General features: G+C 49.4%; 2 protein-coding genes across 11 annotated transcripts in view; one reads left to right on the forward strand and one right to left on the reverse strand.

Moving 5' to 3' along the window:
* The window catches only part of LOC121479714 (nebulin related anchoring protein), a 69,883-nt gene extending 45,748 nt beyond the window's left edge, over positions 1-24,135 (forward strand). For all 8 annotated transcript variants that reach the window (XM_041735473.1, XM_041735516.1, XM_041735508.1 and 5 more), the window contains 14 exons: positions 422-535; positions 2,240-2,437; positions 4,132-4,236; positions 5,684-5,782; positions 7,751-7,855; positions 8,204-8,311; positions 9,180-9,491; positions 14,967-15,071; positions 15,811-15,909; positions 17,202-17,306; positions 20,633-20,740; positions 22,261-22,572; positions 23,304-23,435; positions 23,998-24,135. In XM_041735473.1, the coding sequence (XP_041591407.1) occupies positions 422-535; positions 2,240-2,437; positions 4,132-4,236; positions 5,684-5,782; positions 7,751-7,855; positions 8,204-8,311; positions 9,180-9,491; positions 14,967-15,071; positions 15,811-15,909; positions 17,202-17,306; positions 20,633-20,740; positions 22,261-22,572; positions 23,304-23,435; positions 23,998-24,102 (2,007 nt within the window). In that variant the 3' untranslated portion in view covers positions 24,103-24,135. The remainder of the gene's footprint in view (positions 1-421; positions 536-2,239; positions 2,438-4,131; positions 4,237-5,683; positions 5,783-7,750; positions 7,856-8,203; positions 8,312-9,179; positions 9,492-14,966; positions 15,072-15,810; positions 15,910-17,201; positions 17,307-20,632; positions 20,741-22,260; positions 22,573-23,303; positions 23,436-23,997) is intronic.
* HABP2 (hyaluronan binding protein 2) overlaps positions 23,497-27,802 on the reverse strand; it is a 33,385-nt gene continuing 29,079 nt past the window's right edge. For all 3 annotated transcript variants that reach the window (XM_041735540.1, XM_041735547.1, XM_041735557.1), the window contains 2 exons: positions 27,281-27,426; positions 23,497-24,852 (listed from right to left, as the gene is read on the reverse strand). In XM_041735540.1, coding sequence (XP_041591474.1) covers positions 24,688-24,852; positions 27,281-27,426 — 311 coding nt within the window. In that variant the 3' untranslated portion in view covers positions 23,497-24,687. The remainder of the gene's footprint in view (positions 24,853-27,280; positions 27,427-27,802) is intronic.

The raw sequence follows: 27,802 nt of genomic DNA on the forward strand, positions 1-27,802 counted from the left end.
CGTTAGGGCAATCTGATAACGACCAGCGAGAAAGAACAGACCAGACAACAAAAAAATCCCCTGGCCGGGGTACAAAGCCCAATGCCGGACTGTAACTCCGGACCCTGGGCAGATGAAATGCACCCTCCACCAGGCGCTTTCCTAAAGCAAGTCCGCGGGCAGAGACTGTTAACAATGCACCCACCTTCCTCCAGCGTGGGCCGCCCAAGTGCTAACGTGTCCTGCCACTTCATATCCAGCCCTTTAGTCATTGGGAGTCTTGCATATGAAAGAATAGGCCTTTTGACGACTCCCGCGCGTTCTCTTTCAACTCACCCAGTCACTGTCAAAAGAACAAAACATTTTCGCCCAATACCCACCTCTCCCATTCCCTGTCCCTTGTCCCCGAGCTGTTACTCTCTCCCGCTCTCTTTCCCTTTAGTACAAATACAAAGAGGCATTTGAGAAAATGAAAGGGCAGATGCTTGGCTCCCGGAGCTTGGAAGACGATATCAGCCTCGCACATTCAGTGTATGCGAACTCGCTGCAGAGCGAAGTAAGTGGGAGAACATGTGGTGGGGCTGGGGGGGGGGGGTCACCCCACCCCGTCACCAATGATGCACAGCCAGCGTCTGTCCTTTGTCCTTCCGGTTGTGGCTACTGGCTGTCCTAACTAGTTATGCGTCATCATTAGGTCCCTTGGCTCCTCTGAGCTGTGGCTTCTTCCTCCATCAAGAGTTTGAGCTAGTTGACCTCTTAGCTCCCTTCCGAGTTGGGCATTCTATGATTTGCCCTGTGGCCACGAATGGGGGCCGGTTGGCTGGATCTGCCCTGCAGAGGCAGTCTGTTTGGTCTGCAGAGTGAATTAATTGCAAACCTTTAAGAAATGGAAATTTTCACACAAAAGGTTCAGACTTCTGGCCGAAGCTGGACCTGGATTCCTCTCCTCAAGGCTTTAGTTGCAGTTGACTCCTGAGAGCTCCATTTAGAAGGGATCTATGCTCTCCTGGTCAGACAGTCACCCCTCCTCTCCCACTTCCTGCTTTTTTTTTTTTTCACTTCCTGCTTTATTCACTGGTGCTACTTGTCTGGCTCCCGGAAACATCTGAGTTCGCAACCCCTGATTTTGACCTCTGGAAGCTGGCACAAGCTTGTATACACTGTCCCCTTGCACATAATGTGAGCTGGCTGATGGTGGTGGTAAAACATCCACTGTGTTACAGAGGACTAAGCACTTTTACAGGCTGTGTCTCACTTTACCATCAAATGCTCTCTAGGAACTTCATTGTCTTAGCCATCCTGGTCTACTGATAAGAAAGCCTAGACCCTGAATGCTTCAGTCCCTTGTCTAAGGTCAGCTAGAAAGTGGACCTGGAGCCAGCCCTACATCTTATGCTCTTTCCACAGCTTCACATGGTTTCTGCCTCGGTTTCTCCACTTCCAACATTTTCCCCCTATCTGTGCTGGTGTGCTGACCGAAGAGTGTGGGGTTGGACATAAATTGACTTTGGCTTTATGCTAAGGGTCAGGGGAGGATCATGGAGGTTAGAAGTGGGTGTGCTGGAGCTTCGGGAAGGATGGAGGAGGTGGCCATTATGCATCCGAGTTCCAAGAAAGCTCGGAGTCAGTTTCGCTGACCTTCCAATAGCTTCTCTGAAGATGGCAGTGGAGCTTGTGGTCTGGAATGGGCCACTCCTTTCTTCCATCAGCATGCATCATGGGCCCTTGGGAATACCCATCCCTCAGAACTGGCCCCACTGCTCCTGGCCCCTGGATTTCTTAGGATGTCACCGATGTTTTGAAGAAGCTTTTCACACTCACCTGAGAAGAGAGTTCCTGGTGTCTAAAATCTGAACTTGAGAGAGTGATGGGGAGAAATTATGGTGGGCAGGGCACAGGTTGGCCATGGATCTTCTTGCCTTTGGACAATGGGATGATCCAAAGACTGGAGCAAGGGAATCACTGACGGGAATCACTGACATTATGTCTGTCTCTTGAACTTCTGTATTTTCCCCAACTGAGGGAGCCACGGGCCTTCCAACATCCAAATACATGACCTCCAGGAACTAGGGGTGGTGAGTGTCGGGACCAGGAGATGAGTCCTGCTTATTAAGCCAATCCCTGCAGGAAAGGAGCGCTGGTCCTGCCAGGAACACCTCCCAGGCTTACCTGGGACAATTGCATTGCTGTTGCCATCCCGATGGTCCCTGTTCAAATGATGTCTTTGAAATAGCCGCTGTCGATCTGTCTGCCCCTCTAGGTGAATTACAAGAAAGGCTTTGAACTCTCAAAGGCACACTTCCATCTGCCGTTGGACATGGTAACCCTGGTGCATGCCAAGAAGGCTCAGAGCCTGGCCAGCGACCAGGACTACAGACACCCGCTCCCCCAGTACACATCCTTGGCTGAAGACCTGAGGCTCAGCTGCGCCAAGAAAGCTCACAAGCTGCAGAGTGAGGTAAGGAGACCTGGCCTCTCTCTCAGGGCTCGGTCCTCTCAGACTTGACTATGAGGCTGTGACCCACAAGCTCCTGTTGGCGCTGTGGTGAGGGGGTGGATGAGAAATCCTCAACCCAGGATTTTCTTTGGAAACACTGCCCCGAGTTCCTGCCTAGCAAAATTGTACAGATCGAACAGCAGCAGGAAACATTTCCTGCTACTAAGTGTTACATTTTCATGCGTGATCTCATGAAACCTCAAGATAAGCCTGTGTCAGTAGCCTGTACCCCATTTTATGGAAACAGTACAGTGAAGCTCAAAGGAGTGACAAACAGCTTGCCCGAGATCACACACCTGTCAGTGAGAACGGGGCGCTGATACGTGAACTTAGATGCTGTCTGACCAAGATGCCCTTGGTTCATAGTTTTACATGTTCAAGGTTTGCCGATAGCATTGTCTCTGGCCTCAGGTCAGACTGGAGGTTTTTATTGCTGCTTTGTACATTCCCGGGGTCACCAGTTTTCTATGGGAGCCTGTGCTCTGTTAGGAAAGGGTGGGATCAGAGTGGCCCCACTTCAAGCAGAGGAGAGTGTCCAGAGGAAGGCAGGACATCAGGCCCCAGAGATCCTTCCTAAGTCCCTGCAAGGAGTTGTGGGGACTTCATGGGCCTCCCATGTGCATTTCGAGCTCATGCTGCCTGTTTTCTGAAGCAGGCAGCCTGGAAGTGTTGGGAAGCATTGGGGACTTTGCTACTCCCAAAGAGAGCCTGGCTGTCTCCCCTCAACAGGCAGCAGCATCCTGTTCGGTGTGCCCCTTATTTCCCAGCTTGCTAGGCTTCTGTGCTGTGGGGTTTGCAAGGAGCCAGCTGGGCTCGGAAAGCAAAGCACTGTACAAAGCCTGCTTACTGGTTTGATGGGGCCTAGGAGCTGAGGGGTGCTCAGATCTGGCTATCTGTCGTCTATTCGAATTTTCTGCCTGTGTACAGTGTTTACTGGATGACATAAACTGTCAGCAGCCCGAGAGCAGCTGCAGGAATGAGGGAGCTGCCACGCTCAGCTCAGGGCCTGTGTGTCACTTGAGTGGAGCCCTCACCTGCCCTGCCTCTCGTCGTAATAGCAGTTGGAAGGCAGCACGTCTGGGGTGGGAGTGGGGGTGGGGGTGGGAGAGGCACACCTTAGTGGCTGCAGGGGAGTGAATTTGGGGACCCTTTAAACTGTCAGCCCAAATCACTCAGGTACACACACTTGCCCTATGCACGGTAGACTCAGACAGGCCTGTGCCAGATTATTCTGGATTCATTTATTAGTTTTTTCTTAACCCATGATTAATTAATGCCACCCTCTGCTGCTGGGTTTTGTTTTAGAAGACCTATTAAACCATCATTTCCACATTTGCCCCAAGACAACTGACTTTCTAACCACAATCCACTCCAGCATTTATTTTTTGATAGTCTCCATTAAGATAAAAACCCGCTGTCCCTCTGCAGCTCCTGAGACAAGTGACAGCAGAAATCTTTTGTTCTGACCTACATTTTTGTTTCCCCGGATGAACGTTTACTGGAGACATTGTGTGTTCACTGAGGATGGTCGATCTGGAGAGACTGACTGGTGGACTTGAGTTCTAATTATGATGTTGTCCTGGGTCCTCTGATTTCTCTTTGCTTCCTTGCTCTGTAGGTTTGGCTTTTCTGAATCTTTGTGTTGTTCCTTACAGAATTTGTACCGGTCAGACCTGAACTTTATGCGAGGCGTTCCCTGTGTCATTCCAGGCACATTAGAGATTGAAGGGAGAAAGAAAGCATCTGAACTCATCAGTGAGGTAACCAGGGACCCTGGATGGAGGGGTGAGGGCTGGCAGTGTATTTCCACAGCAGAAGTACTTCCCTAGCACTCAGCTCTCTGCTTACGGCTAGAGCGAGCTAGATGTTGAACTTAACAATGGCAACCACCAAGCCCTTCTTTCTAGATTCTTCATTCACACTGGATGCCATTTAAAACAGCTTTACAAATACCAAGCCAGTTCCTCTATGAACCCATAAGAATTATTCACTGGCTCATAAGATCTGCTTTCCTAGGGTTCCTTTGAAAAGTGGCCCTGTGGGACAATGACAAGAGGGCAGGCCTGGGTGGCTCAGTGGTTGAGCATCTGCCTTTGGCTCAGGGCATGGTCCTGGGATTGAGTCCCACATCGGGCTCCCCGTGGGTCGCCTGCTTCTCTCTCTGCCTATGTCTCTGCCTGTTTCTGTGTGTCTCTTGTGAATAAATAAATAAAATCTAAAGAAGAAGAAGAAGAAGAGAAGAAAGAAGAAAGAAAGAAAGAAAGAAAGAAAGGAGGAAAGAAAGAAAGAAAAGAAAGAAAGAAAGAAAGAAGAAGAAAGAAAGAAAGAAAGAAAGAAAGAAAGAAAGAAAGAAAGATGACAGCCCTGAGAGACCAACAGATAGGGAGACTGAAATTCTATGCCCGCTCTCATTTGTGGTGTGACCTCCATCCCATCACCTGTCTTCTCTGAGTCTCAACTTCTTAATCAGTCAAATAAGGATACTCCTACCCCTCTCATTTAGTTTTTAGGAGATTAGCACTAATAATCTAAGCAACTGTGCTTCTCTGATGGCTGGGAAAATGATTGCCATAAGCTTGGTGATAATTTCATAGTAAAAGTACAGAAGTCTAGAATTCTGAGCTCTTTGAGCTTTGGAGGAATTTTGCTTACACCTGAGAGAGCTCTGGGACTTCCACTCACTGTAGATGCAAGGACAGGGGGCATAATGGAAGGCACCGGAAGTATTGGGTGGGCTTACACATTGATTGGGAGCTCTGAGAAAACAGAACTGGCCTCACCATGGGAGTTTAGGTTGATCTTCGTGCTTTACTTTTCCAGTGAGATCTTGACAGAGAGTGGTTTCTGAACCTGCTGGTGCATCAGAATCCTCTTTGGAGCTTTAAAAAAATATAGAGGCCTGGGTCCAGTGGCAGTTTACTGAATCCTGGTTTCCCAGGGTGGGGCGCAAGCAATGTGTATTTTTTCAAAGCTGCATGATTGTTTCTGGGACACCCCCAAAGCTGAGGACCTCTGGGTCTCCGATGAGCAAAGGTCAAGAGCAAAATCAGAATTTGAATAATCACGTTCACTGAGATCATGAGAGCAGGTGTTGGACTGGATTCCGGGGAACGGACTAGCAGCCTTTGCAAAGCAAGGTTTTATAACTAGTGCTTATAGAGCTATTTCTCCTTCTTTATGCCTTATCGAGTCTTTTTCTTCCCTCAGAGTAAATACCGTCAGCATCCCCAGTCATTCAAGTACACAGCTGTGACAGACACTCCCAGCCTCCTTCATGCAAAACTCAGCAACCAGATTACCAATGAGGTAAAATCAGATGGCTTTGGAATGGGCTTTTAAAAAACTGCTAGATTGTTAAAAAAAAAAAAAAAAGCATGAATATTTAGTGGGGTTGGGGCCGGGGAAAAACACATGTTTGCATGGAAGCCTGGAAAGAAAAGAATGTTGTATATGGAATGTAACATTTTCCAGAAGGAAGGAAGGCCTAGTTGGAAACTGGCTTTAGTCTCTAGTCCCACAGGCAGTCACAGACCAGCCACACCAGCGTCTCCAGGGAGCTTGTTAGAAGCATCGAACCTCCGGCCCCACCCCAGACCCCCTGAATCCACAAGGTCATTGAGCAGGATCCTTATGGGTTTCCTTTGCACATTGAAGTCTGAGAAGTACTGGTCCGTCATTCATCTGTTCTGCCGAGGCACACACTGGCTAACTGCCTTTATATGGTCGCTCTGATGATTAGTGTAGGGAGGATGTGCGGTTATCCAGGGGCGGTTCTGTAGTATGGTATTGCTCAGACTTCTGGAATTTCTGCCTCCTCCCCTCACCTGCTGTTTGCTCACTTCATTTAATCATCTCTAGCAGAGGGGCATCCAGGGGAAGGAATCTCATTACCTCAAATCATCATTCCAGCCCCTTTGGTTCTACTTCTTAGAGGCTCTCTTGCAAGTTTGAAATAGAAATTGAGCTTGGCAGAGAATTAAATTTGGCATCGTCCTTAGTTTTAAAAATTCTCCTGCTGACTCTTTGAGAAGTCAGTTGAGATTTGGCTATTTATACAACGAGGTTCCACTCTCACCCAAGTCAGAATGTAGGACCCAGCAGCTCGGGGTAAGAATGGTCCCAAGGGCTTGTGCAGTGACAGTCTCAATTTTCAATTCCTCTTGAGCCATTCCTGCCTGCAGTGTAAGCTGGATGCGGTGGGGCAACCATGCCTCATATGGTGGCCTCTGGCCTCGGAGAGCTCACCAACCACAGACTCACTTCTGATCATGAGAGGAGATGTTTCGGGAACTGGCTGAGGCCACCCAGGGTAGCACTGGCATGAGTTTGCTCTTGGAAGGAGCCGGGGCTTTAGTAAAGGATGCAGAACGGGGTTTAGGAACCTCTCTTCCACCCACCAGAGCTTCTCCTAAATCTCCCAGATCTTAGCATTTATCGTCTTTTACACTATATCCTCAAGGGAAAAGTCTACAATGAGAAGAACCTTGATGGTGTTCCTAAATGTGTTTTTCTTTCCTTAGCTTCTTGCTGAACAAAGTGTAGAGGAGAGAGAGAGAGAGAAAAAAACCCCACCTTTTTCTTGACGCATCTTAGGTTCTCAGTGGGGATTCTGTAACAAAAGACAGATTAACAAAAGAAAAGCGTACAAGTTTATTTAGTATGAGTTTTACACGATACGGGAGCCTCCGTGAGGAAACGAAGACCAGGAGAAACGGTTAAACCTGGACGTTTTTGTACTAGGTTTGATGGAGAGTAGAAAGTCGAGGGAAGATGCGAGAGGGCCAAAGGGATGAGCTAAGGACAGGGGTGCACTTTGCAAGGTCTGTTCACTCAGATTCCTCTCGGGTGCCCTCGGTCTTTGGAGATAAGGATGCTCATTTCCTCTGGGTGGAGGGAGGGCACCTCTCACAGGAGGCTCTTCTGACCTGCTTCAGGAGAGGAGACGACAAAGAGTTCTCCTAGCACCTGCGGCTTCAGACATTCCTTCTGCTTAAAGTATTCGGTATGCCAAGGTGCCATATTTCGGGGTAACCTGGCCTGAACCCCATCAAAAGCAACTTGCAATCTCTTACATATTCCTTTTATGCCACTCAATTTGACTCATGAAAGACTGTCTTTATTGAAAGAAAGATCTTCCCCAAGGCAGAAGGTGTATCCACGACCCAGCGAGCGGCCTTCCGCAAACCTATCTCCCACTTGCAAACGAGGGACCTCCGGCACCGCAGAAACACACAGCATTATCTCCTTGCTTGTTCTTTTTTCTTTTTTACCCAGCGCCTCTATAAAGCAGCCGGAGAGGATGAGAGGCACCGGTACACAATGACCCTGGGTCTGCCCGAGTTTGTCCGAGCGAAAGCGAACGCAGCCAATCTGAGTGACGTAAGCCTTTCTTGTTGCCGAGGCTCAGACATGCTCCAAAGCCACGCGTGTCTGGGGCTGTGATGGGCTCTAACAGTGACCCTTCTGGTGTTCCCAGAAACTTTAAAAAAAACGTCTTTTTGATGCTCACTGTAAATACACCTTTTCACAAATGTGTTGTGTACACGCGTGCCAGCGCGCACTACAGCGTGTGTGCTAATGAGATTTTTCTTTGCAAAAGAGAGAGCTTTTGCTTGTCAGAAATCGATTCGGGAGCACTGTACTACAAATGAACAGGGTAGCCTTTGTTCACCGATTCATGTAATTTTTTTTTTTTTTAAAGAAGATCTACATGTGTTCCTACTGTAGGCAAAATACAAGGAGTCTTGGCGTAATCTCCGTGCTCAAGGCTACAAGCTGACAATAGACGCTCTCCCCTTCCAGGCTGCTCGCGTCTCTGGAGATATAGCCAGTGATGTGAGTTGAATGATATGACCTTCCATCTTGCCTAATTTCTGTTAACTTCATGTAAAACAATGTCTACGGCTGATTTTCCTGAATTAAAGCAAATCTATCACCATGTGAGACAGGATGTCACCTGCAGAATATATTAGTTAGAAATGAGATTCTTTGACGGAGGGAGGGAAAGAAAGCTTCTGTTAATCAGAAGCTAAATTCAGGCAAAGGATTCCAGCAGGAAAGAGATGATGATTTATTTCTAATTGCAGGGTCTGGGCAACAACCCCCCACCCCCACCCCATAATACATGAGCTGTCCGGCTTTACCTGGAATTCGAAAGCAAACTCGCAATAGAAATCTTAACACAGCCCTAACACATCTCCCTCCTGGCTCTCTGTAGTTTCACATGTTGGCGTTAGGATTTGCCAGCTGTGTTTCAGCCACTCTGTTGATAGCGTCCATAGCTTTGGGACATGAAGGTGACTTTCTCTTTCCCACAAACAAATCACAGAAAACGTGGACTTCAAATAAATGGATCCTGTCTTTTGGGTTTAATGTTTTGCCAAGTACGAACGGTTAAAGCACAAGTTTCTCTTTTACCTTTTTTGATAAATTCCTTTTGGCCATAGGACATGTAAGGGGAGTGGGGCCCTTTCTTTGGTTCTGAGGATCTGGTTTTAATTAGATAGGAAGAATGGAGCGATGTTTTAATTGTTCAACCCCCAGGGAGGAAGCATGCTCTCAGGCCAACCTCACTGTGGTTTTTCTTATAATCATCACCTCCTAGTGTAAGAATAGGTGATTTTTCTAGGGTTTGCAGTGAAAACGTGCAGGTGGAATTTAAGCAGGCCGAATGCCAGCCCCTGACTGTGGTCCTCCCTTCCAGTTTCTCTACAGACATGACTTTGTGAAGGAGCGAGGCAGGCTGATTGGGGCCCGAAGTGTGAGTGATGACCCCCGACTCCAGCACTGCTGGCGGGTAGGCCAGTTGCAGAGCGAGCTTCAGTACAGGCGGGGAGCGGCAAGCAGCCAAGCCCACTACCATTTGCCCATGGACATGGTGCACCTGGTCCATGCCAGGAAGGCCCAGGCCCTAGCCAGCGACCACGACTACAGGACACGGTGCCATGAGTTCACAGCTCTGCCTGAGGACCTGAAGATGTCCTGGGCCAAGAAAGCTCACGCCCTGCAGAGTGAGGTAGGGGGCCTTTGGGCCACATACCAGCCCCTGACCTACCACCTTCCACCGAGCCTGGGTGTAAATCTCTGCTTCTTCCTTTGCCTATCCAACAACCCCCTCTCCCTCACCCTACCCTGCCCAAACCAAGACTTGCTGGGTCTATGTTACGTCATCTAGGTTGGAATCATTCAATCATCTAACAACCATTTCTTGAGCACCTACTGGTACCAGCCATCGTTCCAGGCTCTGGGGATACCGTAGTCAACCAGAAAGTCAAAAAACTGCTGTGCTTCTGGGTCTTCCACTGTATGGGAGGGAGATAGAATATGGTAGGTAGGATCCAAAGTATGTCGGATGGTGACACGTGTTGTGGAGACAGACAAAGCAGGGTAGGTGTGAAGGTGTGTGTGGATCTGCACACATGCAATTTTAAATTGAGGGTGTGGTCCGGGGAGTTCCCATGGAAAAGGTGACATTTGAGCAAAGATCAAAGTTGATGAAGGAAGGGCAGACCACTCCAGCCAACGGAAGAACAAATCCAATGGCCCATGTCCCCAAGCAGGAGGAGCCTCAGCTTATTTGAAGCCGGTATAAATCAAGTGGGCCAGGGAGGAGGACGTGGTCCAGAGTGGGGTCTGAGAGAGTGCACAGGCTGGATGCTGTGTGGTGGGGGTGAAGGTCACGACCAGAAAGCAGTAGATCCAGTCATGGCTAACATGACCAGCTGACTGCTGTTACTGTCCCACTTGCTGTGATGCCACGAGATGGGGACAGCTTTGACTTCTCCTTTCCAGATGAGATCATGCTAGAGATGCCAGGCAGGGCTGGCTCCAGAGCCCACAGTCTTACCCATCTTGCTCTTAGGGAGGGAGCTCAATGCAGGGGAGTCATGCTTCCTACAATGCAGGTGTGGACACAGACACAGAAGGGAGAGGTCCTCACCCAGGCGAGGGCTCCAAGCAGGTTGGTGGGGAGCATCACCTGGAGTGACTACAGAGCATGCTGGAGGCAGTCCCATTCCCCTACCACCCCTCAGCTTCCTCCACTGGGATGCAGAAATGGTGATAGTGTGGGCGTGGTATGCACTTGGGAGCCTCGTGCTGGGTGGCAGGCACTGTACCCCCAGATCTTGCACACATTGTCACTGTAGGCTTCCAAGCAGCCCTATGAGGAAGAAACTCTCATATTAGAGCGCAGCCCATGGGACCCTTCCCATCCATATGAGGGATTCTCAACCGTAGCACCTAGGATGTTCTGGGCTGGACAATGTTTTGTTACAGGCAGGCCCTGTCCTGTCCCTTGCAGCATCCTGGCCTGCACCCAGTAGCTGCCAATAGTGCCATCCTCCCCCAGTGCAACAAAGTGTTTCTCAATATGGCCAGATGTACCTGGGACATCTGCATCCAGTTAAGAACCCAGTTGTTAGTTTAGGACTGGTCCACACGAAGAAAGCTAGCGTGGTGTCTGGTCCAGAGAAACTACAGTGTTAGCTATTTGGATTGTTCTCTGCAGCAAGCCTTTCAATTCCCGTTGTCTTTAGGGCAGCAGCTGCTCTTAGGTGGAGTTATATGACACAGGCAGAGTATAAACACATAATTGAGGATTAATTGTGAGTCAGCACGGTAATGATTTAATGATCACCTAATTACTCATCACAATTTGCTGGAAGTTCAGAATCACAGTGTTCATAAGCAAGTTGAGTGTGGGGCAGGATGCGTTCCTTGGGCCCCACACCGAGGACACAGTAGCAAGGTGCCCGCCCAAGTCCCACTGGAAAGGCCTTCCACTTGCTAGATGGCCATCCTGCCACCTCCAAGAATATAGCTCATGGCATGACCCTCTTGTCAATGAGCTATTCCTTGGGGGTGGGGGTGGGGGGCGTGGGATGGAAAGGAGGCCTCTGGGGCAGGGCAGATCCCAGAGGGAGATACGCAGGCCATCTGGGATAGGTGAGGGGGCCCGAGCTGGGAACCTGAAGATGTTCGTTGGAAACTTCACGTTGTCACCTACTGGCTACGTGTCCTTGCAATAGCCCTTTGCTTCCTAGGCCTCCATTCCTCTAACAGAAAAGCAAAGAGGGTCGATTTGATTGGTGACCTCGGAATTCAGGGATCACGGGAAGATGTTTTTAAGATAATGGCATCAATATATCATCAGATTTTTTTTTTAATTGAGTGAGGAAAAAGAAAACCCTAAATATTACCTCAAGCTACCATTTATGTCACAGCTTTGTGTTCTGTTTTGTTTTGTTTCTGGAAAGAAAAGGATATTTTAACACTAAAACAAGTAGGAAGTACAATCGAAAAAGAAGAGGATTTTCCAAAAGTGGTGGTTGGTTGGTACTCTTACACTGACATTTTATGAAATAGGATGTGTATTACAATTTTGAATCCTGAGAAACTATTGCTTAATTTTTAAAATCACTATATTATGCTTCACATGTTGTTTTATAAGCCTCAAGTTTGTTCATTTGGGGGTTTGGGTTTCAAGATGTTACAAACAGAGGACACCCAATAATGTCCAGCTGGTCCCGAGGCTTCAGTTTTCTTGCAATCATTATTAAAAATCTAATTTCATGTGGTTATATTGTGCAGAAAAAGGAACAAAGGCTCCCCCTGTGTGCACTTGATTCAGCAGAGTCTGGGGGAGGAACAGTAGCCCTGTGCTGCAGCTGCTTCTCCTGCTCTCTCCTGCCCAGGCCAGAAAGGAAGCTGTGGGTTGGGCCAGAGGGAGCCCAGGGGTGCTCACCACTAGGGTGAAGGCCTCAGGCCATGATCACTCAAGTCCTGTGTGCATACTTGTCTCCAGAAGGTCTCTGAGACACATGCTTTTCCAAGGAATGCTCTGGCCGTGAATGTCTGTGATCTTGGATGGAGACTGCAGGGAGTTTTGAAAAGCCCCCTGCAGGGACTGTCAAGGGGACAGCCCTGACCCCACCTTTTACAGCTGCATGATCCTTTTACAGCACCTATACTCTTACGGGTAGACTCCGTAAGCTCTATGAGCCTCAGTTTCCCCACCAGAAACAATGACAACAACAATAGCTAAAATGTATGGAATGTTTATTCTGGACCAGGCATTTGCTTAAATATTTTGCACGAACTATCTCATTTAGTATCCAGGTACATACTGGTAGGACTCTCATTTTTACAGATGTGGCAACTGAAGCACCTATACTCTTAAGTAACTTGCCCAGGGTCACAGGCTGGCAGGGAAATGACTTGCTCTAGGCCCCATGGCAAGTAAGAGGCCAAGGGAGGCTCTGGTCTCCTGACTCCTGGTTTGATGCTCTTTGGCTCCCCCAGGTGGCTGGACTAGGAACCCAGGTGCTCTGGCTCTTAAGGGTTCTCTGAATGACTGTGTGGTACACCCCGGGAGACAGCAGCCCTTGGCTCTTCTGAGAATCTGAACAGTCCCTTGAACTCCAAAATTGTTCTGTAGATGGGTATAAGAACCCCGCCTTTGCAGGGTGATGTGAGCCCTGCATGAGCTGATGAGTCTAAAGCAAACCATACCCTAAGCAAGAGGGTGATTATAAAGATTCTCATTAATATGACAAATAGACCTCCTCCCCTGGCCACTGCCAGGGTACATTTGTTTACATTGTTGAAAATTGAGGACCAGAAACTGTAGCCTGTGCTCCAAACTGGGGGACCCCCCCCAGAGGAATCCGAAGGTGGCTTCCAGGCCTTAATATGTGCAAGGAACAGCAGGACTGCCATCTGGGGAAGCCAGGTGCACTTGGGCAGCACGAGTGGGTCCCTTATTATCTTAGAATCCTTCTTTCAGACCATCTTTGGGTAGCTGATTCTTCTCGACTCCCCTCTTTCATCATGAAGTCCAGGGCAGGCGTGTTGTTTTTAGGGTCTGCGTGAATAGTCACACCTGGGCTGGGAGCTGAAATATCAATAGACAATCCATTTATAAGAGAGTCTGAGGCCCAGTCAGATCTTTGGGGAACCTGCATCTTGCTTTCTGACTTACCTGCGATTGTACTGTTCAGCTTGACAAAGGCAAGTTGAAAGAGTGCTCCCCACTTCATCTTGCCTATGAAAGGAGCAAGGCCCGGCTGTGAAGAGGCCCTGTAGGATTATTCTCTCTAACTTAGAAATTTATCCAATTTTCTCTGTTCTTTATCAGAGTGGAAGGCAAAAGCTTTGCCGGTGTAGACCGAAAGATCGTGGTATAAAAAGCAATCTTACTGACATGGGGTTTTGAAACCTGCTCCTGAACCTGAGTGATGCCTCCCTTCACCAGTTGGAAAGCAGAGTGGAATTTGCACAGGGGCATTAACCAGCAGACAGTAGATCAGAAACGGACCCTCTTTGAGGCCAGCTGTGAAGGACGCTGTGAATCCTGAAATGAAAGGAAACTAAAAAGGCCGAAAGACTGGTTTCTGGAGTGATATTTTGCGTTACAGCAGAGCTTATATCTAAATTAGGGAAACGCTATCACCTTCGTTTAGATCCAAATTTTAGATTTCCTTGGAGACTCTTTTTCCACCTTTAAAAATGCCTGATTTCCATAAAGAGAAGAAGAAAAATGTTCCTGTGACTGACTGTCTTGTCCTCGGTAATGGTGGGCTGATGGCAGAATGGTAATAAGATTTAACATTTCAGGAGACTCCTAATCAGACCCATTGTCCTCCAGCATGGCTCAGGATTTTCTCCCAGGAATGCTGCTGTAGTTCTCATCTTCTGAGTCCTTAAAAAATGAAGAAAATGGGTAAGGCCTCGCCCATCTTTGCAATATAAGCAAATCCTGAGCCAATGGTGGGAGGCGGAGATAAACCTAGGCACAAAAAGATTAGAATAGCTTACATGCTGTAGGCCGCTTGGATCTAAGTTTGTGTGGTTCTTAGAGTCCTGCTGTCTTTGTCTCTGCCCCCCGTCCCCCCACCACCACCATGAGACAAAAACAGATCCAATGCATAGAGTGGCTTTTGCTCCTTAGGGCCCTCAGGTGTTCTCATGAGAACAGCAGGGTTGTTATGACCTTCAACTATCACAGAGAGAAACTGAGTCACATTTTGGTAAAGCGATTTGCTCTGAGTCCCAGCAGGTTTGACCCAGAGTTCAGGGCCCTTTGATCACCTGAAGGTGGGTAAAACTGTTCTATTTAGGCGGCAGGCAGGCAGGCAGGCAGGCAGTCGCCTCTCTGCCAGAAGGGAACAGAATAATCCAGGCTGATGCCTGGGCTTGGGGTAGATCTCTACTCTGTTTTTTTTTTTTTTTTAAGGGATCATGTGCATCCATTACCTTGGTTTCTAACCCTGCCCATTCACAGGTAGGGCCTGCTCCATGATTTAATTCCTGGCGGAGGGCACAAACTCACACGGTTTGGCTTAACAATACACAAAATATGGTCCGAATGAAGACGTCGACGTGTTACAATGAAGACGAACACAAATGCTTTTTACAAATCAAGGAACTTGAAATAACCAGATGGTCTTCAGTGCCGTGTTGGTGAAAACCAATGATCTTTTCCCCACAGTTTCACTACAAGTCAGACCTGATGGGCATGAAGGGGACGGGATGGCTGACCCTGAGTTCGCCGCAGCTAGAGAGTGCAAAGAAGGCCGGAGAACTCATCAGCGAGGTACCATTCAACCCAGCTCTGCTGTAAATGCAACCTGGTGTTTAGTTCCTCCTGAGGAGGGAAACTGCTTACAGGGTGGAGATGCCAAGAGGGCCCCGTGGCCCCTGGACCCCCAGTGTTTTTCCTGGGCTTTTGCAACCAAATCGCAAGACAGAACACGATTTCCCTCCAAATGAGTTCACTTGCTGGGCAGTAAGACAGATGATGAGCTAGAAGATTCTTAGTAGGTACATCAGGTAGTTATGAGCTAAGCCGACTCATTGTTTTCATGGGGTTGCAGAATTTGCCATCCACCCACAGAGTTTACCCAGAGTGTCCAGTGTCTGGGGTTATCTGATTTCAGAGGGCATTACACATTCTACAGGGATGATTACCTTTACCAAACACCCCACCATATTGGTGGCCTGGAGATTCTTGCCCAGGGATCCATTCCAGGGGGGCACTAGCTTCTTCCATCTCTTAGTAGCAGAACTTACTTGGACAGGGTCCTATTGATGCTGAATTTCCTTATTGTGGTGTGCCCTGGTATTGTGCAGCCTTTTTTTTCCCCCCAGGAGAGTAAATTCTTATAAAATGTTCCTTATCAGAGGGGCAGCTTGCACCCCTGTGAAAGACCTGTCTTCCAATAATATCTTTGGCACATCTGATACTGAGTAGGTGGGGTGAAGATGCATCCAGAAAAATGCATGGTGTTCAGGTGTTCAGCTGTTCAGTGGGAATCTGTGTCTTTCTCTTACAGACCAAATACCGTAAGAAACCAGATAGTATCAAGTTCACCACGGTGGTTGACTCCCCAGACCTGGTTCACGCCAAGAACAGCTACATGCATTGCAATGAGGTGGGTATGTTCTCATCAGTAACCCTACGTGCCTGGCAGTGGGTAGTGCTGTTCAATACTCAGTACTTAAGAGCACGGGCTTGGGGTAGACGGGAGTGCTACCTGGGTGATCTAGGGCCAGTTACTTACTCTCTCCTACCCTCTCATTCCTTATTTGAAAGGAGGGCAATGATAGCAACATTTCATAAGATTAAGTGAATTAAATGAGGATTAAATAACTAATGTATGTGAAGCTTTTAGCAAGTATCTGGAATGTAGTAAGTCCTCAATAAATACCCCCTATTATGGTTTGGTTCATAATCATAACAATAATATTGTGTAATATTGATGATCTTTTATGAAACACTAGATGAGATACATCTTAATTATTGATAAATGGTAATGGAATTAAAAGCCAAACATAACCCAGTTAGGAAAAAAAAAAAAAGGAGCAGCTATATTAAAAGCTTCTTTATGCTTCTATGCTTTCTGGACAATTTAGCCTCATTTCTTCTCTCCTATATTTATTTTGAAGTAGAGGAACTTAAATATTTTTTCTCTGAGGTCGTTAAGAGATTTGATTTTCACACACAGTGACAGAGCCGACCCCTTGTCACAGAGTCCAAATGTTGTACTGACAGGTTCATGTTTGTAAAGCCCATATTGAATTTGGAAAAGGATCAGAATATTCAATACTATATTTTCCCTTCTTAAAGTAGATGGGACTCAATCCCTTCCTAAAATTCTTTGCAACTCTTAGGTCACTGCTCTAAAAATAGCAACTGAGATAAAGCTTGAGTTTTAAAATTGTGTCTTCCTGGGCCCCAGGTAGACTATGAAAACTTAAAATTTCTGAAAACATATTAAGGCCATTCAGAATAAAAAGACTTACTAGCTGTTGTGTCTTTTTTATTATCATTATTCATTATTCAAACAATAAGGGCATTAAGACATCTTGTTCCTAGTAGAAAGCTTGAACAACACTCAACTGCAAAGATTCTCGAAATAGCCACACACCTTATGCTTGTTGCAAAACAACAAGTGTGGCCAACCGAGATGTTGGTTTGGGGGCCCATTTGGAGCAGATCTTGATAAATATTTTAAATAGGTTCTACTTACAATCAGCCAGCCCTATCTGACTCTCAGCCCATGGGCCGCCTTGGTCAGATGGTGGGCTCTAAAGGGATGCTCTCCATGTGCAGGGCTGGCATCTGCTCCCATGGTGGGCACCCGGTGGGAGGGGCAGCCTGCTTCTCACCTGTGACCTCAGCCAGCACAGCTCCGTATTTACCATGAGCCTGTCTCACCCACAGCGCCTGTACAGATTGGGGGATGCGGAATCCCTGCACAGATATACGCTGATCCCCGACCACCCCGATTTCACCAGAGCCCGCCTCAACGCGCTGCATCTGAGTGATGTAAGTGAAACAGCAGTTAATGGCGTGTGCACCTCTTTGCAAATGTATCTACACCCAACCTGGATTTAGTTGTTGGGGGGGAAAGTCCCAGGAAAGAGGACTTGAGACAGGAAGAACGCGGGACCGAGAGGGAGACAAACCACATGTGTGACTCTGAGCCACTTGCATCGCTAGGCCTCAGTTTCCTCAACTGGAAAATGGGACAGAGCTGAGCTGACTAATGCCTGTGGTTCCTTCTGGCTGGAAAATTCTGGTTTGGCGCAGGAATTGCCAAGACCGCAGTCAGGTGCCCCCCTGGCCCTGGCAGGTGTAGACACCTGCTCTGTTTCTTTCCCGGAAGAACATCTCCTTCGCCCTCCGAGCAGGGTGACTTTGGAGGCCCAGAGGCACTTTCTCGCTGCACAGTTTGGAAAGACGCCGCAATTGTGGTCCATCGGGTACAAACACGAGCTGCTGCTCCTTTGTGCGTGAGGCGGTGGCCTCCAACACTTCTGTTTCCCTTAGATGTGTGCCCTTTGCGTGCATAACCAAGATGCTGTTTCCTAAACCCGGGCTTGTTGTTAGCAGGGGTTGGAGGCTCCTGGTTGTAATAGAATAGGCGGCCGCTCGGCCAGCAAAGCTGTGATCCTGGGATAACAGGTAGCCAGGCGGCGGAATCAAAAGAGCCTGTCAGATCAGAATAACACAGGCCGAGTGTGTCGGCCTGGGGCAGCGCGGGGCCTCCCAGAGTCCGGCCATTCTTCCCTCCCTGGCCTGGCCATTGTGTCCTGGGGCTCCGTGCAGATCAACAGCTGCTACCGTGCACCCCAGAGGTGGCCGCCTCGCAGGGGTTGGCGCGAGGCGCCTTCTAGTTAGCGTGTGTATTAGTTTGTTGCGTTTGTAAAGCCCTGTGGGATCCCACGCAGTGAATGCGATGGTGCTTTGTAAATATGAGTTATTATGACCATTTGATGCTTTTGAGGGATGTGCGAGCGATAATTTTAGAACAGCAGCTCTGGTGGGCTGACCTCCATCGGGGGAAGCGGGACCTCCCCCTCCGCAGAGCTTGGACAAAACAGCCATCGTATCAGGGCTTCCAGGATGGGGGAAGGCCAGGCCTCCGTTTGCCAGACTCTCCGAGGTCCACAGCCCTGAAAACTGGGATAAACCTGTCGGTCCATCTGGAGCCCGGTTGAAGGAGGACGGCCACCGCAGGCTGGTGATAGAGCATCTTTCGGCTCACAAGGGACGCCAGTCTGTAGAGTCCCGGAGCTGAAATTAGCCGCCAGGGCATGCGGATATGGAGAACTCATGAACCTCTTTTGAAAGAGCACTTCTTCGGGGGCGTGGAGAATGCACACAATTGGATCAAGTGCTCTGTGAGGAAGATGTGGAGGGAAAGTGACCTTCCTGGGCAAAGAAAGCCATTGAGATGTGTAAGGCAGCCGAAATAACTAAAAATCAAATGACTCTAATGTGTGAGGATGAGGACAAAACTGTGCCCACTGTGATAAAGAAGAGGAACGCCCAGGGTTCCAAATCAAAGAGCCTACGGAATCTAAAGGCTCCCAGTGGCAAGACAGAAACCTCAACAGAATAAAAAAACTCAGAGAGGAAGTGATCACAATCAAGCAAATAGTATACAGGAGAAGGAGCAGGAGAAAGGGAGCCAGTGCCTTGGCGAGAACCCCAATTTGGGCCACGCTGGCTAGCTGACCCTCAGCCGTAGAGGCTCGGAAGCTGGGGCGCATCGGACACCAAAGTGAGGTGATGTAGGAGTTGGATGCTGAGTGAAGTTTGGTGTCCTTGCCCAGCCCAGATCTGGTGTGGAGGCCCTTCGTAGGAAGGCGCCAACTGTTCCCTTCCCAGGGGAGGCTCAGGGCTTTGACCCTATTTGCTATCTGTACTGCTACTTGTGGGGCCACCATATCAGGGAACGTGATGCTAAAGGGGATGGTCACTCAGTCATTACCCGAATGCTTCTCCCCTTCTGCAATCCTTCCCTCCTGGCTGCTCAACTCAGTGGTGACCCAGTAAATCGAATCCTTTGGGCCTTGTTTGTGACCCATCAATTAGGAGATGACTCCAGTGATTATTGGCTCTTATATCTCTAGGCCCTCGAACATAGCAGGTGTTTGGTTTCGGTTGGTGGCGTTGGACATTGGAGTTAGAGGTGATGATGAAGGTGAAGGTGATGGATGGCGGTACACAACAATGCAGAGCTCAGTGTGCCTGGTTCCATCTCCACCGGCCCTTCCTGGTTCCAGGCCCAGTTGTGCGGTGGTAGGAAGCACTTTGCTTTTTATCTGCCATCCCTCCTTTGCTTAATCTCCTCAATCCCCTGTAGAACAGAGCCTCGGCCATGACCTCTATTTCCAAGTGACAAAAGCAAGGTTCTTAAGGGGCCTCCTGACCTGCTGTGGCTCTTGGAATGAGTGAGCCACCGACACGGTCTGGGGCTGTCACTTTGTCGTCTGCTGCTGATACACCTCACCTGCTGTGGCTGAAGAAAGGACAGCCCTCCACTGGGATCTCCAGATGGCTCCTTTCATGGAGCCATTCCCTTATCTTAAAAAAAAAAAAATGTTAGCTACATGAAGGCATGGGAGATTTTGATGCTCTCTCGGGTGCGTGGGTCTACCTGAGGACCAAGAGGATGTGATTGCAGACTCCTGGAGGGTGTGTGAGAACAACTTCAAAAGGGAAAAAATGAAAGAGGAAGATGTGAAATACATGGGTCAGGAACTCGGTCAGGTTCTTGGCAATCAATTTAATTCAGGTGAAGGCTCTTCCCTCCGTGTGGGCACCAAGGGTGCATGTGGGATGCAGCACTCTTCATAGTGATGGTGAGACATGGCCTCGGAAGTAGCCGAGGGGCCCTCAGGAAGTCGTCAGAGTTAACAAACACAGGGGTGCCCGATCCCAAGGAATAGTACTTTCAGCATGAGGGAAGAAGCAGAGTTCTTGAACTTTGAGTTCTGGCATCTAGATAGAAGCTGCAAACCTAAGGCACTGCAAGTGAACGCAAAGACAGGAAGGAGTGGGGTGGGGGGGCTCTGGTGCCAATAGGATATAGCAAATGAGCCAGACTCACAGACTCCAGACCCACCAGAGCAGGGCCTGATGTTGAGGCCTGGAGCTTAGAGCTGAGCCCTTTGTGGCCAGTCTCACCAGTCCCAGAGCTAGGAATGTCCTCGAGATGGATGTGGGGAGGCCATGACTCTGTCCTTGGGTACCTGCAAGGGGGAGGGTATGTGTTCAGGAGCTATTCCTGCTGAGAGCTAACAATATGCCAGGTGTGGAGTTCTCACTCCCTGCTCACTCATTTCTCTGTTTTCCCCATCTAGAAAGTCTACAGAAACTCTTGGGAACAGACCCGGGCTGGCGGCTATGACTTCCGGCTGGATGCCATCCCATTCCAGACTGCCCGGGCGTCCAGGGAGATTGCCAGTGATGTAAGACATCAGATTCTCTCTCCCTCTGTCACTCATAGGTTTGACTGCTTTCCCCAAGTCTGATGAAAAGCACACCACCAGGAACCCAAACTGAACAAGTATTTCAAGTGAAATGAAAAATCAGCCTTATTTTCTAGAATCTTAGCCAGAAGTTTCAGATTGAGGAGGGTTGTTGTCTCTCCTTAAGAGAGATACTCTTAAACATTGATGTATGTGTATCCAGAAGTCAATTAACATGTGATTGATGTGTTGATCTACAATAAAGGGACTTCTAGCTGAAGGGGTAGCACAAAAGGATAGAGATTGAAAAAAAAAAAGACAAAAAAAAACAAAAAAAAAGGATAGAGATTAAGCTTCCCCCCTAGATTGATTTTGAGTTCACATCCTGGCTTGGTCACTTAAGACTTGGCCGTGTGGTATTGGGCTAGTTGCTTATATCCTCTGAACGCAGATTTCTACATCTATGAAAGAGGGATATAATTTTCATCTCCTAGGATTGATGTCGGAATTGAAAAAAAAATGGTTTACAACGCTATGCTAATAACAGGTGTTCAAAACATGGCAGCCATTATTATGGAAGGGGAAAGCTTCATAGACTAGAGAGATCACTGATCACTCAGCAATACCTTGCGTCTGCCCACAATGAGTACAGAAATCAGGAACGAGCATTTTTTTTTAAAAGATTTATTTATTTGTGAGAGACACACACACAGAGAAAGAGAAAGAGAGAGAGAGAGAGACAGGGAGAGAGACAGAGACAGAGGCAGAGGGAGAAGCAGGCCCCATGCAGGGAGCCCGACGTGGGACTCGATCCAGGGTCTCCAGGATCACACCCTGGGCCAAAGGCGGCGCTAAACCCCTGAGCCACCCGGGCTGCCCCAGGAACAAGCATTTAGAAACAGTTTTAGCAAGTACCCATTGTGACAACCAGGCCTGTGCCCGATGGGCTCCTCTTGAGTAGGGCAGAGGCTAGTTTGGGTGTTGCCACTGCATATCGATCCAATGCAGTAGAACCACCTATGGGACTTTGATGGATTGAAAATTTAAAAAGCAAAACAAAATGAATCCGGTTCTTCCCTATAGATGATTTGAGGAGCACTGGACTGGGCCCCTACAAGCTAGGAAGAATCAAAGGAAGAGTGGCTGCTGAGAGAAGGGGCATCTTTCTCTTCCTGTTAGTTTATTAATTACCATTAAGCAGCATTAATACCCATAGCTGCCACTCAGTGGGCATGAACCTGTGCCAGACATGAAGCTTAGCCCCATCTCACTGAATTCTCTCCCATGGGGTGGAGGTCCATTCTCCCATTTTATCAGGTGGGGAAACTGAGGCTCAGACAAAGTAACTGGCCCAAGGCTACACAGCTAGAAGGAAGCAAAGGGAGATACAGATCCCAGGTCTGCCTGAATCTGAAGCTGGGCTCTTACCTGATTGTTGAACTTCCTGCTGAGATTCCTGTGGGCTGGCCCGGGAGGGGTGGCAGGCACCAGGGACCCATCTCTGCTCCTCTGACCCGCAGTTCCGGTACAAAGAGGCCTTCCTGCGGGACCGGGGCCTACAGATTGGTTACCGCAGCATCCACGACGACCCCAGGATGAGGCATTTCCTCAGCGTCGGCAAACTCCAGAGTGACAACGAGTACAAGAAGGACTTTGCCAAGAGTCGGTCCCAGTTCCATAGCCGCCCGGACCAGCCCGGCTTCCTCCAGGCCAGGAGGAGCCAGCAGCTGGCCAGCGACGTGTGCTACCGGCAGCCCCTGCCCCAGCCCACCTGCGACCCGGAGCAGCTAGGCCTGAAGCACGCACAGAAGGCCCACCAGCTGCAGAGTGACGTGAGTGCCCCCTCCCGCCCAGCTGAGACCCTTCCCCTGCTGCCTTGGCCATCACCCCGCATTCCACATGACCTTTTGGGGGGAGCTGGGCTGAGATAGAATCCGGGGTACCTAACCCTATAGGAATAGGAAGGAATAATAATTTTACTGTGGGCCGGGCTCTGTGCCAAATACTTTTTCCAGCATTTTGCCATGTAGCTCCCACAGCAGCCCATCCCTACCCCATTTTACAGACGAGGAACCAGAGGCCTAGGGAGGTTAGGGAACTGACTCAAGATCGCCTAGAGAATAAGTGGCAGACCTCGGATATGAACCCCATTTGGTTTCATATGAGAGCTCAAGCTCTCGAGGGCCTGCCCTGCTGTTTCTGAGAGGTCTTAGCAGCTACCTGATGCCGTCCTTGCCCTTTCCCTGGGAGGCAGCTGAAGCCCAGAGCAGGCAAGTGGCTTTCCTAAGGCCACAGAGCCAGTTGAGTCGGAGCCCAGACGTGAACAGTCCTCCCCACTCTCTGCCCCCATGGTGGCTCCCGTTGCTTGAGTGGAAAGATGCACGGCCCAGCTCACAGCACACTGGGCCCTCTGTGCCAGGCAGCTTCTGCCTAAGAAGAATTGTTTCCCCTCGTCCTGGCTTTACTGACAACGGCATAGGCTCCATCCCACAGAGGCCACCCTATGGCCAGACCACCCCAGACCCTGTCGACGTAGTCCTCTTGCTTCCCTCCTTCCCCTAAGGTCAAGTACAAATCAGACTTGAACCTGACCAGAGGCATTGGCTGGACACCCCCCGGCTCCTACAAAGTGGAAATGGCTCGGCGGGCGGCAGAACTGGCCAAGGCGAGGGGCCTGGGTCTCCGGGGCGCTTCGGTGAGTAGCAGGCCGCAAACCCACCCAGCTGGCAGGGCCGTGGGGAAAGGCAAACTCAATGTTTCTTTTCAAACTTTATTTTTGGCCAAAGGTCAGCTGGCTCTAAAGAAGTGTGAAATGCAGCTGGAGCAAGGCGCCTAATTTCATGGGTCTGAGATGACCAGGCGGATGACACCCGGGTTAAACTTCCTGCAGGGCTTTCTCTGAAGTCACAGCCATTAGTTCTGCGGAGACAAACCTACCGGGGCTCCATCAATCGCGGGCCACGGCAGCCAAGGCTGTGCCGACTGCTTGCTCGTTACATCCGCAGAAAGGGTCAGGGGCTTGCTGGCTGCAACAGTCTGGGTTTTGAACCCGACTTTGTTCAGAAGAAAGACGCCACGTCTAAATGAGAGATTGGCTTTGCTTCTTTCTCCTTCTTGCCTCCAGGATCCTTGTTCTTGGGGAGGGCGGAGGAGGGGGGAACCTTCTAAATGCTCCCGGGGCATCTGAGGCGGCTCATCCTGGGGGAGCAGGGCGGAGGCCTCATTCTGACTCAGGGAGGGATGTTTGATTTCTGCAGGGGGGGCCAGAGGCTGTGGAGCCCGCAGAGAATCAGAGGGGGGACGTGAACCCAGACGCCACCGAGATTCTGCACGTCAAAAGGAGGAAGGCTCTGCCGTTGTGAGTGAGCGGCGTCCACCCAGGATCCTTGGGAAAGAGGCTCGGGAGCAAACGTGCGTGTGCACCAGAGACGTGCTTCAGCTCGAGCGAGCTGCTCGCAGGACACCGTGCCAGCCCCTCCCCGAGCCGCCTCCCCCGAAGCAACGACCTCAAGAAGCCACGAAGCGTGTTGTATTCTTGGGCCCCCCCGTCTGACCCTGGAAGGGGGTGGCTGTCCTGGGCGTACGTTGGGTGTCTGGGATGAGGAATAAAGATGTAAAGGTCATTCCCACTGGCTCCGGTCATTCTGAAATCCCTTATCTGCAAATGTCCGAGGTGAAGGCAGTCTGTGATTTTCTAGAAGGTACCATGGTGTGAAGGGAAGCCACCGAAGTATATATTGGGTTGATTCTGGCATTTCTTGGGTTACCCACGAGGCAGCCTGATAAGGCGGTGGAAATGTTGGTCTGGGACACCCCAGGCTGGCAGCTGTTGTCTCTGCTTAGAGCAGGGGGGGCTCCCGGGGGCTCCCAGGGTGTCCGGTGCTGCCCATGAGGACTTGCCTTGTCTGGGGGCTCGGGAGAATGGGCTCTCAGGTTCAGAAGACACCTCAGAAGCTACTCCCCTTTTGGATGGTGGCTTTAATCCAATTCAGGAATTTGGCAACTTGGGTATAGACTCCTGGCTTCTTCCCACACTCCAGGCCCCAGCTCACTATGCCATAGACGTAGTAGGTGCCATTCTTCTCACAGGTCAGAGGACCTCCAGAGTCTCCCTGAGGGAAAAGATACATGAGTTCAGCTTGGTGAACTTGGTAAATCAGAATATATTCGGAGACACCCTCGACCTTCCATGGGAGGTGCCAGGGGTGATGGGGTGATATCGCCCCAGTGGGTTTCTCTGGAACGTGGTGGCAGGGCTCTTCCTATGCCTTTGAAGACACAAGGCTCTTAGGGGAGAGAAGAGAATGCCACCATATGCCCCTGAGTCCATGAGGGCTTGGCAGAGAAGCTGCAGGGCTGGGCCGCAGTGCCGAGGTCACGCTCCTACTTCCACCCTCTTAGTCATGACTCATGATCACACAAATTCTCAGGTGCCCCAGCTTCTCATTCCTGCAGGGTCTGGGGGTAGGGGCAGTGCTCTATTTGGATAAAGCTGTCCTAGGACCTGTAGGACACACACAGGGTGGGGAAGATAAGGCTCAGGGACAGCATGGCTGAGATGTTCAACATGCTCTATGGGGTTAGATCTCGGTTCCAACCCAGGCTGGCGGACTGTGAGCCAACTGGGCCTCAGCTTCTCACATTGTGAACTATGGAGAGCAACAGACCTCCACCCTCCACCCCCACCCCATCCTGGCTCTTGTGCAGATTCATGTTTGCAAAGTACATAGAACAGTGCCTGGTTCATATGGAGTCCAGCTGAAGTGGCAGGGGGAGGCTGGTGAGAAGGGACAGCTCTCAACACGCACCGCTGCTTACACCTGGCATCTGACAGGATTTTCAGTGAGTTAGCTCTTTGAATCTTGGCCTCACCTTAGGATTCTAGGAATACGTTATTCCCGTTGTATAGATTAGGCACTGGAGATTGGAGAATTCTATCAGTGTAATGAACTGAATGTGTTCCCCCAAAATCCTTATGTTGAAGCTGAATTCCCCAATATGATGGTATCGGTGGGTGGAACTTTTAGGAGGATATTAGTTAGAGTCCTCATGAATGGGATTAGTGCCCTTGTGAGAGGGACCCCAAAGACATAGCCCCCTCTTTCCACCATGTGACAGTGAGGAGTCGGCTATCTGTATCCCAGGAGAGGGCTCCCACTGGAACCTGACCACGCTGACACCCTGATCTCAGACATCCAGCCTCCAGAAGTGGCAGAAATAAATCTGTGTTGTTTAAGCCCATTTGTGGTGATTTGTTAGAGCAGCCCGAGCTGACTAAACAATTCAGTGATTGACAAAAGTCATAAAGTAGAAGAACCAAGTTTCAAACCCATGACTGTCTGTTTCTAAAGCCTGCAAACGAAGCCCTTGAAATATTTAAAGAAGGGAGTGTTGTGTTTTCTTATTCATCTTCCAGGGGTTTCAGACAAATCACACTCATCTGCTTACCACCCTCCCTTGAGTAGGTGGATATCCATGGCCTCTTGGGAAGGGACAGAGGGTCACAGTAGAGCCACATACCTTCTTCAAGAGTGATGGTGATTTTCCCCCCCCAAAGGGGACTCGAGGCTGGCAGCTTATTGTTGGGTCCCTTTGCAAGGGGGGGGAGCTGGGATTTAGTGTGTCCATGCTGGGGTTTCCAGGATAGTTGGTTGATTTATGAAGATGATAGGCAGAAAATTCTAAGTTTAGGTATTCCTGGGAGTCTAAGAAGGATGTCTCCTGTGAGATGTGGCCCCTATAAGGGAGCTTGGTCTCCTACTTGGGGTAAAGGCTTCAGGTCACCTCAGCACCAGTAGATGAAGCCTCCACCATCTCCCTCTCCTGCAGCCTCTGAGTCACCACAGGTCCCTGTGACTTGGGGTCCCCATAAGTCCTATACTGGAGAGAATGTCAGGCAGGCCCTGACTTGGTTGTTGCTGTAGAGGAGCCATTCAGCCACCTGGTATGCTAGGGCTAAATTCCCACCCTCATCTCTGTCTCTGTCTCTGTTTCTCTCTGTCTCTCTGTCTCTCTGTCTCTCTCTCTCTCACACACACACACACACAAATCCTGATGATTAGTTAATATTATTGTGAGTTCTCAGGGCCTATCATCTTTCTTCTTCTAGTCACTAGTCTTTTAGGTAGTTCCTTCTTGGGATTTTCAGACATACTGCCCAGGGATCAAGGCCAGAAGCGCCATCTTCATGTTTAAACACAATGAAGCAAATTCCTGCTCTGCCACTCATCACCCAGGTGTAGAGGCCAAGATCATTTCTCTAAGCATCTATAAAATGGTAATGACCTTTCACCTTCACCAGTGTCATGAGAATTAAATTTGACAAGGCAGGCAAAGTGACCACTACTATTACTATGCTGGGTCATCCTGGATGGATGTGGATTCCAATTAGCCAGAGGACAAGGATGCCTGCCTATGCCTTAGATTTATGGCAGGTGAGCCTCTAAACCTGCCTCCCAGCCATGGGCTCTCATCTGGCCTCTGCCCAGCGTAAGCTCCCACCCATGTCTCCTTCTCCAAGTGCCATTTGGAGTCTCTGACCTGGCAGGAGTCTTCCCCGGGCTTCTGAAGGTTTCCTGCACAAATCATGCTGTCACCGATCATGTGGTCATAGAGTTGGCGGGAGTTGCACAAAGTGTTGGCAATCAGCCTGACCTTGGCATCCAGGAGCTGGCGGGATCCTTCCCCTGCGGGGTAGAGAAAAGAGGTCACCACTGTGGGGCGCTGGGCGACACTTGCCCCATCAGAAGCTAGCTCGCATTGATAAGAAGATGGCCACAGGTCTGAACATAGAAAGTAAGGTTTGTCCAGGAGATGCGAAGAGGAGCCTCATCTTTCAAGGGTGGGGACCCTTTGCTTCCAGCCTTCACTGTGATTTTACAGACCTTCAGTGCTATGCTTATCATAGGGGAGTGGAATCATTTACTCCTTCTTTTGTCTCCCCAGCTAGACCATCAGGTCAGAAGGGCAGGGATCGTGTCTTAAATCATTTTTAATTTAATTTCAAAAGAGTTTATTTATTTATTTGACAGAGAGCACAAGCAGGGGGAGTAGCAGAGGGAG

Source organism: Vulpes lagopus, chromosome 2, assembly GCF_018345385.1.
Source record: "Vulpes lagopus strain Blue_001 chromosome 2, ASM1834538v1, whole genome shotgun sequence".
Classification (NCBI taxonomy): Eukaryota; Metazoa; Chordata; class Mammalia; order Carnivora; family Canidae; genus Vulpes; species Vulpes lagopus.